The sequence below is a fragment of the Convolutriloba macropyga genome, chromosome 5, assembly GCF_964194025.1.
Source record: "Convolutriloba macropyga chromosome 5, txConMacr16.3, whole genome shotgun sequence".
NCBI lineage: Eukaryota > Metazoa > Xenacoelomorpha > Acoela > Convolutidae > Convolutriloba > Convolutriloba macropyga.
Window position 1 is genome coordinate 13,687,156 of NC_134472.1, and position 13,324 is coordinate 13,700,479.

A 13,324-nucleotide genomic window follows, 5' to 3' on the forward strand; every position below is an offset into this window, starting at 1 on the left:
TTATTTATAAGATTTGTTTTCTTTGTCTTCAGTCAAAGTTTGGCACCATTAAACCATTTTTGCAGAGTTCCGAATATTGAATCGACCACTTATTGAGCCAAATTGTTTTTGTAGACAGAATAAACAACCGCGTCGACAGCATAAAAACGATAATTCACGTTCAGCTTTCTAAATATTATCTCTAATGGTAACAGATAGCAGGTAAAAAGAAGAGAGCCTACAGCCTAAAGTGTCAGCAGTTAAAACTTATTGTGATCTACCATTAAGGTAGCTCCTGATAAAGCTGAGAACAATGTGCACAATTGCTAGACTTTTTCAAGAACATACAGAAGTATATCATGGTCAATTGTATTAAATCCGGCTGATAAATCAAGGACAATGTAGAGCGTGCTTTTTCTCAACTCTAAGTTAAGAAAGATGTCATTGGTTACTGTCAGGAGTGCTGTTTCAGTTGAGAAGAACTTTCTATAAGCACTTCAGAAATGACATAAAATATTGTTATCTTCAAGATGATAATTGCCCAAAAAGACATCCTGCTCTGTCTTATGCAGATATAGTTGATTACGTCCTAACGATATTTGGTTTTTCTTTTGGTTCTTTTTGTTCTACCTCAGTGTGATTAAAATCAAGCCGAATATCTTGTTTTCATTCGACCTCAAAATCATTTTAAAATGTGAGTCCTCCAAAAGACCGCCCAATTAATCTAAATAAAAGGAAATGGAAACTAAGCAATAGCTGTTCTTGACAACTGAATTTGGTACAAATGTGAGAAAAGAATTTCAATAGTGGTATAAAATGTCAAAATATATTAAAAAAATTATCAAACAAGTTTTTGATTTCTTTATCAAATCTGTGGGATCTTTTCCGTTTGTGCCCCCCCAGCTTTGTGGGCGCATATTATTTGCACCCCCCAGACGCACGTGCCATATTTTTACAGAATGATTTACTATGTAATGGCACGTGCTCTGTAACTGGGGGGCGCATAACGTACTGGGGGGGGGGGGGGCACAAACGGAAAAGATCCCATTTTTGTTTTGATTTTCAAATTTTTTCCTTGAAAATTAACCAATGGGAAATTCACTATGACAAATACGAAGACACCAACGAAAATAAGTTCTTCTCGAGCGTTTTCAGGTCTTTTCGTCTGTACTACTGATACATCACAACCTTGGAATACTCTCATATCTGCTTTTGGAACCTTTGAATACTGTTGGAACGGCAATCTAGTTACGAAGACTGGCTCAGCCGTGAATTGATAGGTGCAAACCCCATAGCTGATGCCCAATTGACTCTAGTCCGAGTGCCACTTATACTACGTGACTAAACGAGTAGAATTGAGAGTGTCGAGCGTAACTAAATAGGGCAATGAATTTAGACAAATGAATGGGAAAAGCGTTTTTCATGGAGTGACGAATTGTTGTGTTGAGCTGCCTCAAAGATTTAGTGCGTGCCTTTTTTTACCCTTAAGTCTCGAACCCTTAGAAAAATGAGACATCATGAAAAGCACATCTCTTACTTTTCTCAGCGTTGGAAGCGCTTGCTTTGCTTTTTCAGTCTGTTATGGTATACGCTGTTGGCGATGTAAAGCCCCTTATTGAAAAGCTTTCCCATTCCCTGGAAGATGTGCGAGTTCCTGCTTTGCGATCCCTCCTGTCGAAACTTGAGTTATCTCTTATCACAGTCGAAGATCTCTGCCAAGAGAAGCTGTTGTTTGTCAAGCTGCTCGAATGGTTCAATTACGAGAACGTGACAAATGAAGATCTGGTTTTCAATTTACTGAACAAATTGGTTAGTAATAGAGCGAGTGCTGATATACTACTGCGCATCGGGGCTGTTGACTTCTTTTCACAACTCAGGCCCAATGTTCAAGAAAAATTTCTACCTGAGGTTGATTCCTTAATTCACAAACTACTTACTGTCCCGGATGTGATCGAAATCGATCCGGAAATAAACTTTAGTCGCAATCAAGTCAATGTGAACAATAACACAACTTTGGTGAACTTAGTCTCAAACGAGAGACAGCGTTTTGAGGAAGCGACCGAGGCTATCAATGAGCGACATAATTTTACAAATCGCAGCAACATAGCGACTGTACAGTTTGAACAGCTTAATCAGAGTTCTGAGTATATTGGCGATGTTGGATTTATTGATTTCCTGTATTTTCCATGGAGACCTCTAACCCACTCAGACAAAACTGTACTAGAATCGGCCAAAAGTTCCTTGATAGGTGGCAATTCAAGTATAGTTATCTTGTCCTGCAAATTTATCAACGATGTACTGTTTTCCGACTTTCCTGCTGAAGTCTTTCTTCAGCACCCAAGCATTGTTGAAGAATTGTTCGAGTTGATCAAAGTTCGGCAACGCAAAAACTGGGACCTGCATTTGGAGCCCCTGAATGCCTTGATAACTCTTACAGAGAACTTATTGAAAAGATTCAGTGTCATGAATGACCCGCATTACCACACCCCGAGTTTGTTAAACCATGGCCATGCGTTAGGAACTAGTTATGCTAACAAAGCATCAAGCAGTGTGGTTGAAGATTTATCTCGCAGTATGTCGCAAGCCAAATGTCTGGCTTCAAAACCTACCGACACTTCGTTTTGTTCTGAATCAACAATTGAGGGACCCTTCAGAGGTCAAAACCAGCTCCCAGAAATCGACGAAGAGGAGGAGCTAATAGCGGAAGACATTAAAACATGTCAGTATAGCGTACCGCAGTATTGCGCAGTTGTGCTAAGCTCACTTCAACACCTTTTCAAATCGAGTAATTTGGAATTAATTCTCAAAACTACTGAATTATCCTTGTTAGTTACAGAGTTAATTACTAAGTCGATTAACATTGAAGTTTTGTGGAAGACAGAATCAGCCTTGGCTTCAATATTTCGGAAAGATATTGAAGTTTTTGCTCATGCATTAACTGTAGCTATCAAAAGTCATTCTGGTCAAATTCAGGTTCTCCCTGCTGAATTCGATTACAATTTGAAAGATCGGGAGAACGAAGTATCAATCTTAAACTTGATCGTAATGATATTCGGGAAATTCTCAACCTCAGTTTTGACTAGCGTCAAAGTTATTAAAAGCTCGGCGCATGCTTTAGAAGTGAAAACTGTGGCTTCAGAAGTTATTTACAATTATGAATTTTCCAAATTTTACCCATCGATTAGACAACAAATAATAGATACCTGCATTACTAATAGCTCTCGGCTAGCAGAACGACTAGCATTTGATGAAAAAGTTCTAACTTCGATAGAAAATTTGTCAGAAGTTATGAAACCTGAGCAAAAACTCGAAGCTGGTAGATTTGTCGAATCAATTAAAGACAGCCATTTGGCGCTCAGTTTTAGCCAATCAAACTTTGAATTGATCGATCGTCTAATTGAAATGACTTCGGATTATTGCGACTATTCTGATCACTTTTATTCAACATTGTTGTCGGTTTTGACTGAATATTTAAAATCGCCAAATGATGCCGTTAGAAGTTATACGTACAAAGGCTGTCAGAAATTTGTGGAAAAATGTTTGGAAATCGACGCCAACGCCAATAAGATGACTAACCAGCCGTCTCAGATGTTAAAATTTCTGTTAACTGAGGAAATATTGACAGTTTTTATCCAGAACGGCTTGCTAGATCAAAATGAAAACATTAAAGAAACCGCTTGTTGGATGCTGTACGAGTTCCTGAATTCGCAGCTTTTATTTGAAAGCGAAACATGGAATTTCTTCATAAATAATGTCATGCATTATTTCGTGTTTCTTCAAAGCCTCACTTCAAAGGATTCCAAATTTGGCGCCACTTTGCTTAATATGGTCGCCGAAAGCCAAGCTGTGCAGAATGCGTCCGTTTTAAACATTCCTCCTGTTGATAAATTAAGAGGATGTTTAAGGTTGATGTTCAACACGGATTTGAAAGTTCGAATTGAAGCGGTAGGAATGCTAGTTTGGCATCTAGCCAGAGAAGCTCAAGGTCATTTGAAACTACCCAGTTTTTCAAATTCTACCATGCCTCGTTTACACAATTTGATGTTTCCGGAAAACCAAATAACTGTTGAAAAATATGCCTGTGAGAGAATGAAAACAAAAACTCAGACACTTGATAGCGTTTTAGATATAGCGCAGTCTTCAAAACTTGACGAAGGGGTCAAGAAAAGTGCGTTTGATCAGGTTGCAATTTTGCTTCAAGATCCAAACATTCATCAACATTTTATAGATCGAAATGGAATTGGTTATATTGAAAGTACATTAAGCGCTGCGTTGGAAAAAGCTAACGAGGATAAAATTGAGCATCAATACTTGCCTTCAGTGGTGTCAATTTTCAGAAATTTGTTTTTCTGGCAGTCAAAAATACGTCATAGGTTCTCGCATGATTCGCGAATGCTTTATAGTTTAGTTCGAAGTGCCTTTGTCCTGACCGAAAACGTGGGAGCGTTAGCTGATGTTCATTTTGCGATAGCTCTACTACTTTTTGACGAAGTTTTGCAACCTGGAAATGAAGAAATTTTCAGCATCCCTAGAATAATTAGGCTACATTTTAAGCTCCCATTTACAGCCGAGGCGCAAGATTTTGACTCGAATCGTGAAAGTCACCCGGTTCTGCCCTCTAAGACGGAAAATCCGTTAAGCGTTGCGTATTTGGAAGCTTGTTTGAAAGATTTGGTTATCAATCAAAATTGGGGTGATGGCGAAAGAACTGAGTCGACTTCATTTCATGACGGTCAGCTAAATATAGCCAAATCTCTAAGCTCTATAATCAACGCGCAAAACCATTTGACGGTTTCGGAGAACTTGCAATTGCTCAAAAGCTATCTGTTACTGTCGCAAAACGAACCTGATTTGTATGCTAAGTATTTATCCCAGCTTGATTTCTCAGTAGCATTAGAAAGGTTCCTTTCAGCGAGTCCGAGCAGTAATGAAGACAGAAAATTGCTGGGTGATATCACAGATTTTATCAATTTTCTGTTGAGAAACGGTCACAGTTTTGGTGAAATCAAGTCTTGGGTCGACAACACTCTTGCATCGAAAGAACGTCTGGTATTGACTTGCTTGAATGACCCGAGCACTCAAAGTGATTTGAGTCTAACTGACTGTTTATTAAAGTGCCTCTTAAATTTTGGACTTCAGAAATCTGCAATTTTAGATGCAAAAAGCGCTCCTCAAATCGTATCTTCTGTCATCGAAAGAATTAAAGTTTGCGACAATGCAGAAACTTATGATTTGGCATCGCTCCATAAGTGCCTCACAGTTCTAGCTGTGGTCACTGAAACAAAGAATTGGTCTGAGCTTATGAAAGAATTGATTATTTCCCAAATATTCCCCACTCTGGTTTCGATTATAAACTCATTTTCAACTGGTCGTATTTCAAATTTGTCATTCATGGGCTGTGCGGTTATTGAAATGATTTTGAGAGTGTTGGGAAACTTGGCGAGAGAAATGACTAAAATGTTCAGAGCGAACTGTGTCTGGATCGAACAATGGAAGCGACCGTCTCTTGAAAACCAACAGCCTTTTAACTGGCTGACTAGTTTACTTGCGCATAGAAACCCTCAAATTAGATTGCTAAGTTATAACTTAGTTGCCCAGTTTAGTGTACATAAACGAGGGCAGATAATTATGGATGAGGCTTTTAAGCGATTCGCCGGTGGTCTGTGGACTATATTGTTCGAAGTTGCTCTTGATAAATCCGAATGTTGCGCCGTGAAAACACAATGCATTGCAACGTTGGTGCAGCTCACAAAAGATCAGAATTTCCCGTCTTTAGATGAAAGCGACGAGAACTGCTACGTTGGACCCTTAGTTGTGGATAATTTGGAAAATTTTCCAGTTTCTGGTCTGAGAGCGTTGGAAAAGCTTATAGTCAGTTTTGAACTGTTCCCGATTTTTGCCCAAGCTCTGATGCAGTATTTCCCATTTAGCGCTGTAAAGTTGGCCCAGAAGGTATCGGGAAGCAACAGCTTAGAAAAATTTAACCTTGAATTCTGTCGAATGAATTTAGAATTGTCTCAGTTTTCAATCGAAGCGTCTGAGGCAGTTGCAACTCCGGCATACATTGCAGCACTGTGCAATTTTATGAGCAACTGCGTCCTATTGTTACCCGAAGTTTCACTCAAAGCCTTCAAAAGTTTCAACCTGTATCAATCTCTGCTGCGAACCTTAGACGACTCTGTACTTTCGAGAATTGTGCAGAAATATGACAACGTTACCAATTTGTCCGACAAATTTAGACTGAGGATTCTGTTTCAAGACTTAGTTGTGATGTACAAAAGTATAGTGCAGCTTTTGACTTTCTTGCATGTTAATTTCTCAAAAGTAGTTCCGAACGCTTCGTTGCTAGTTTCGACGCTGACCCGATTCTTGTGCCTTAAGATCCCGAGCAGTGCAACCCTACTCGAAGAGAAATCGGATTCTAATCGGACTAAAGAAGCTATCAATTTGGATCTCAGACACGAAACGCTGACGTTGATAGCTCAAATTTCCAGAAGTCTCAAAACCTTGCTGCAGAAATACGAAGCGAAATGTTTAAGTGAAGAAAGTTTAGCAGTTTTAAGAAGTCAGAACAATGATTTCTGCTGCGTAGCATTGACTGTTATTCGTAGTTTTTCAGACAGTCAAAGCAACGTTGGAGAGTTTCTGAATCTGATGACCTTTCTTTTGGCAAGGCTTCCAGAGAAATTTTTAGAGGTTAAGAGTGTTAACGATTCGGATGATTGCTTCATGTCGAAAGTTACCGGAGCGCTTATTATCCTTTTGGATTTGAAGTCATCTCAGAGTCCGAACAAGACGGTTGAAAATTGCTTGCGTACCATTTTGGCTACGAGTGAGTACGCTAAGCAAACTGCGCTGCGGGAGAAATTTCCCCAATTTCTGGTAGACCAGTTGCAAAGTAGTCATTGCAAACTTACTACCATGTGCATAACTTCCTTGCATAGTTCGACAGCACGTGATGAAAATATAGGAAGCACAATTTATGCATGCTTCAATATGATCCGCAATATTATGTTTAATTCGGAGGAGTGCAAGAATGTTTTCCATAATCTGGGATTTACTCCATTAGTTTCAAAACTGTGGCATTGGTGCATTACAGATGCGCCATTAATGCACGCGATGTTTGAGTGCCTGCAAGTTTATGCCGCAAGATGCCATAATGCAGCTTTGTCAATGTCTTTGCATTCAATTCCTCAAAATTCGGTATCAGTAAATCGTCATGCGTCATCTAATACGATAGTCAATCTCTTGATCAAAGCTGCCCTTAAGGAATCGAACCAAGCCACCGCTACCCGGACAAATTTACCCCTATTGAATGCTATTTTTGCGCTCCTTCAAACTTTAAGTTTGACCACTGAATGCCGGGGAATTATGTGGAAAGCAAACTTTCTTCAGAAGTTCTCAGAATTGAATGTTCCTAAAAAGATCCTGTCACACCCGAGTAATGGACAAGTTGCGCAAAACTGTGACGAATCATTCTTGTTATGGTTGAACTTGTTTGTGAACGTATCATTTAGCAGTGATGGTCAGCAAATGATTGCAAAGATGAATACTAGCATTGACAAAATAATCGAAACATTGAGAATGAGTATCACTCAAGTAGTAAACAACATAGTCGAAACAACTGCGGATGTTGCGATTAAATGCTTGACCATATTGCACAACTTATGTTTTAATTTATCCAACAAATCAAAACTTCTGGCAAACGCAGCTTTTGTTCCCACTCTTATGCGGGTGCTCTCGGAGTCACAGAATGAAAAGATTATTTTGGCTGTTTCGGCAACATTTTGGGCAATTTTGTTCAGCAATCAGAAAGCCAAAGTTGCATTCAAAAGCGCGCTATTGTTACCCGTTGTGCAGAAAACACTTCTGTGGGTAGAAACGAAGATTGCAAACGATTCGCGCAATGCGAATCTGTTCAAAGCGAGTTGCTATCTAAAAAGCATCAATTCTTGCCTTCTGGAGAAATAGATTTTAAGTTGTCATCAATAAATTCATCAATTTTTTCTGATTTCATCAAAATCGTCATTAATCAAGTTGTTCGATTCAGTGTTGTTTAATTTAGTCAAGTAGATTCAAACTGACATAATGCTTGTAAATGGCAAAGAATTTTCAGTTAAACAAAAAAAGTCTAGTTAGTTTTTTTAGTTTAACATAAAATTTTGCAGAATTTCCTACTTGACTACAATTTTATGCAATGAGTATTGTAAATATGTTTAATCTGTATATAAGCCGTTTTTACGATTGACTGTTTTCTGTTCATTTCTCAACTATAAATGTTTTTGTCTAGTTTTGCCTTTACTGATTCGCAAGAAAAATCGGATTTCGGCAATAATCTCCGTGAAAATACTTCTGCCGTTTTTCAGATTTTAACTGATTTTTACGAATCTGGTGATTTCTGAAATTATTTTAACGTTCAATAATGAGTAGTGAAGAGTTTGAATCAGGTTCTGAAGACAATGGTGGGGGCGCAGAGAGGAAGAAGAAAAAGAAGCGAACAGTTGAGCAAGAAATCAAATTCCAATTCGAGAAAATCAACGCTGATCTTTTATCTGGCTACAGACATAAAAAAATTTTATCAAGTGAAATTCGGAACATTGTCAACACTCGAATGCTTAAGTCTCCCATTATTGGTTCTGAGAATTTGACAATTGGGGAATTGGTATACCAAACAAAAATACATGAATATGGTTCTGATGAAAAAGATGAGACAGTTACTGTTTTGGTTCTTATTGAGACGAATTCAGTCAAATGTGTTGGAAAGCTGAAGTTCAAGGAAGCGCTTCCCTGTCCTTTACCCGAGTTGCTGCATAATTATGTTCTACCCTATCCAGACACATCAATGTATTCCATTCCTTACAGTAGTTTTTCACGGTGGATACCAGTCTCGAGTTTGCCGGGTATTGCCAGTTTGCACCGAAGGAAGAGTCCCAACTTTGATCGTGATCTTGATGAGCGAACTCGTTGGTTATGGAGATCACATATTTCAGAGTCGATGAAACAGTCTATCACGCTACCGAATCCACGAGAAGAAAAAAAGAAATCGGCAGATCAAGATGATGAAATGGAAGCGCATTTCTGTGAAATTCTGTCGACCTTGTTTGATGAGAAAGAGAATATGAATTCAAGGTTGTCGTTTCTGCCGAGCGAGATTCTCGAAACTGTTTATTCGCATGTTGTCAACTACTGGAGGTCGTGCATTGAGACAAGAGGAATTTTTGCTAGTGTCGTGGCGCAAGTGACTTTCCCGAAACCTACGGGTAAGTCTAAAAGTGGTCACTTTTGTGCTTTGCTCTACTAAATTGCCTCGATAGTTTCTATTTGTTCTTAATTTGACCAAATTTTTATGTCCCTTTCTGATATTGGGTTGTAACAATTATTGTTCCCACCTCATATGAGGGTAGGAACCATGCTAGTCTGACTTCAACGTTCTTTCAGTTTTGAGCCTCCCAAAATATTAAAAGCAGATACTTATCAGTGGTATTACTGTTTGAAAGCCTTAGTGGAGGAGTATATTCTAGCAATTGGATTTTGACTTCAGGGCTTGCAGAGCAGATTAGATTTATGGGAAAATTGACTTAACCGCTGAAATTCGCGATATTCATTACTTTCTGATACTTGTCTGAAATTTGTCATATACTTGTCTGAAAAAGCTGAAATTTGTCATATCAAGACATTTTTCTCTTGAAAATGAAAAAATGAAATGAAGAAGCCTTTCACGTGTTTGTTTCCACAAATTTACCTTCCGGTAAATGACCATTGAACAGAATTGTGCTGAGCTTGTTTTGGTTTAGAGCGTCTGGATTAAAGCAATTGAAAAAACAGTTTTTTTTAGTTATCAAAGAAAAGACTTCATTTTTTTACTGCTATTGGACTGCAAAAGCGATGGTAGTCGCGTGGGTGTCAGGTTTTTGCTTGAGTTTTGTGATCTTCTGTGTTTCCGTCATTTTTTTTATTTTGTTGAACGTATATTAAATTGACGTTTGTCAATGTTGATGAAGGTATTTTGCAAGCCACAATTTTTTTGTTCATCTTGTGAGCTATATATTTTGGTAATGCAATCTTTAACACTCAAGAAAATATTTATTTTTACACTTATTTCAAGTTTTTTTGAAAACTTTTATATTTTTTGAGTTTTTCTATATTTAGGGTCAAATGAAACCTGTTTAGGGCTTGAAGATTAGTTACTGGATGGTTTCTAGAGTGAAGGCGGTTGTTTTGAATATAATATCGCGAATTTGGCAACTTTTCGTTAATGTTTAAATAAATGTTGCTCCTTCAATGAAAGCCTTAGCAAAAGTAGAACTAAAGGTATTGATTTTAGACTCAATTGTAAGAAGAATTTTACTGAAACAAGAAATTGGATATTTTAAACGATATTGATAATTGAAGTCTGTACTATCTAAAGAGTTCCTTTTTCAAATTTTTGTCTTCCGAGTTCTCTAGGGCCAGTAAAACTTCTCTAGGGTTTGAAAATAATTTACTGCGTAGTTTCTTAGGGCAATGAAATTGATTTTAAGATCCTAGTACCACGAATTTTAGCCATTTTTCATTTTTTTTAAAAAAAACTATGGTCAGTTGTTGATCTTTAGGGGCAATGAAACTTTAAAGAGCTTGAAGATTTTTAACGTGAACGAATTTGGTTTTAAGATAATAATGAAAAATTTCTTAGCGAATTTCTGAATTCTTTTGCTCTTTTTAAATTTTAATTGTTGTTCATTACTTCTCCGTCAAATATTGGTTGGGTCACGGATGTACGAGAGATTGTAATTAACATTTTCTCAAATTAATGGTTAGGAAATTGCATTTCGCGTTTGCGCCGAGAATATTACTGTTCGGTTTTGTCCGTCATCGCCTTTCGCTTCGAGTTTCTCCTTATAGACCCATTTTATTGGGTTGTCTGTCAATTGTTAATATTTTGTTGCAAACTATCTGTATATGAGGTTTCTTTACGAATAGTTTTTTCTGTAGTTACCATTAAATTTAAATTTATCAGATTGCGTATATTTATTTTTCAGATAGTTTTCTCATATTTCCTGTTGTTTCCAAATGCTTACTATAATACTACTTATATAGGTTATGCATTAGGTCAGTGAGGATGGTCACTTTTCTATTTCGGGTCGTTTCCGGAATTCTTCCGGCTAAGTTTTTGGCTTCGAAGGTGACTTTTTTACGCTTCGTTTCTTCATTTTTTAAGTTCTCTCAATTGCTCTCATTGTTTGTTGCTAATATAAAGATATCAGACTGATACTGTTTCCCTGTGCAATCTATTTCGGTCAAATGATTAGCTCAGACATTTAGCTCTGATAGTGATACATGAGACCCACAGTCAAATTCGTGCCTCCAATGGAAGCTGAAATTTACATATAGGCACCTGTTTATTTCAGGTCAATTCCCTCTGCCTGAGATGGTTGTTTTTTAGTTTTTACTTGATGTCAATTTTTTTTGAGGCTGGGATAGTAAGATTTTTGGACAACTATGAGATTCTTGGAAATCGTTTAATTTTTTTCAGATTTCAAATGATCTGAAAATATTTGCACCGTTGGAATGTCAATTTCCTGAGATCTTTGAATCATGAGCTGTGATGCGTTAACACTAGTGCCCAAGCACAGTATTGAGGATGTTGTCCATTCTGTCTTCGATGAGGTTAAACAAGGGCTTGTATCAAGATTCGGTCTTTATAAGGAAATTTTATCCGGTGAAATAAGGAATGTAGTAGACTCAAGAACCTTGAAATCGTCCCTCATCGGTAATGAAAATCTAACTGTCGCCGAGTTTTATTATAAAATTAAGGTTATTGACATTGGCGCTGATGATAAAGAGGAGTTTGTTACGATTTTATCTTTTATTGAAACGAACTCGACAGAAAGGATCGGAAATATTAGGATTAAAAATGAACTGCCTTGCTCTTTACATGACATATTTTATCAGTATCTATTGCCAGATCCGCGATTAACCGATTCCTGGGTGGGAGAAATTACCTTTTCTAATTATGAGAATTTGATCCCAATTTCGTTATTGCCCGGGATTTCCAAACTTCATCGAAGGGGGCATTTTGCCTATGATCAGGAGTTTTTACAGCGTTCGCGTTTCTTATGGCATTCGGAATTCTCAAGTAAGGAGAGAAAGTCGATCAAATCGTTTGAAACGCGTGTAAGCAAGAAAACGGCCCTGAAGAAACGCCATGATTTAGAGACCCATTTTTGCCAAATTCTCGGAGTAATGTTGGAAGAAAAAGAAAATTCGCAGTCGTTTCTCGCGTTATTGTCGACAGAGGTTCTTGAGACTATTTATTCCCATGTCGTGAATTACTGGAAGTCTTGCATCGAGACGAGAGGCATTTTTGCGAGTATTGTTGCCCGCGTGAAGTTCCCAGAGCCAACAGGTACTCAGCATGCGCTAGATATGCTGTTACTTGTCGCATGGAACATTTTGTGCATGGTACGTCTGGTGTAGATCAGTAACGCATTTTGTCTTCATTTTCCTTCATTGTACCTTCGTTTGCTGTATTCGAGATAAGAACCTATATCATTTAGTCTAACGAAGAGAGGTTTAATTCCTAGTTATTTTCTGACAGTTTCCGGTGGACAGTCATAATGCTTCTATTTGGTTTTAATGCAATTTAAACAGTTGAAATTCCAAGCGTTTTGCTGTTAACGCCGGGCCACATTTTTGATTATCTGATAGCGGTCTGATCTATGCCCCAAGAATTTCAATGCCTCGCTTGTAATTTAGATTAACTATTCCAAAAGATTATTCCAAAAAGGTATTAGTCTTAGGATGATTATTGCTGTTCCCTGCTCCACAACAGGCAATGGGCGGGTATGGCTGATTTTGCACCGAAGTCTCGTCAGCTGTATTGCGACGTTTGCCTGTATCTCGCGTTCATTGGCTCCAGCCCACTATAGATTGTGTTTTTGATTGAACTCAATTCGCTAATCGACATCTAGCTGAGTTGAGTCACGCAAACTTGATTTGCTCTTTTTTAAAGCCACTGGAAGCATGCAACCACTCTGTATGCGCTCGAGCCATGTCGAATCAGGTGGTCCGCTAGAATACAGTCTGATCTTTATCCCAGAGCCCCGAAAGGGTGATCTACAGCTAAGGTACAATGGCGTCATTGCTGTCTCGTACCGCAGAGCATCTAAGTTTACAGACATGTCTCAATGCCGTTTTAGATAAAGTATCTGAATGAGAAAATTAAAAAGTACTAGCAGCCGTACAATATATAAAATGCTTAGTCTGGGACGAGCAACTAAGCAGTGGTATATTACGAGTACTTAGTTTACAGGTCCTAATATAATAATCAAATATTTTTTTCGAGAGAATTGTTTTGTAAACGGAC

The 13,324-nt window shown here is 38.0% G+C and overlaps 3 protein-coding genes across 3 annotated transcripts in view; all 3 read left to right on the forward strand.

Moving 5' to 3' along the window:
• Nucleotides 1-1,558: 1,558 nt before the first annotated feature.
• Nucleotides 1,559-8,225, forward strand: LOC142339152 (rotatin-like). The gene has a single exon (XM_075388931.1). It carries the CDS (start codon nt 1,561-1,563, stop codon nt 7,948-7,950), a length of 6,390 nt encoding a protein of 2,129 aa, XP_075245046.1. The 5' UTR covers nt 1,559-1,560; the 3' UTR covers nt 7,951-8,225.
• Nucleotides 8,226-8,325: 100 nt separating this feature from the next.
• LOC142339154 (uncharacterized) overlaps nt 8,326-13,324 on the forward strand; it is a 49,487-nt gene continuing 44,488 nt past the window's right edge. Inside the window, exon 1 of the mRNA XM_075388937.1 lies at nt 8,326-9,239. Coding sequence (XP_075245052.1) covers nt 8,402-9,239 — 838 coding nt within the window. The 5' untranslated portion in view covers nt 8,326-8,401. The remainder of the gene's footprint in view (nt 9,240-13,324) is intronic.
• LOC142339676 (uncharacterized) lies at nt 11,037-12,435 on the forward strand. Its single transcript, XM_075389895.1, has one exon. The coding sequence runs from the start codon at nt 11,554-11,556 to the stop codon at nt 12,433-12,435; it is 882 nt and encodes a 293-aa protein (XP_075246010.1). The 5' UTR covers nt 11,037-11,553.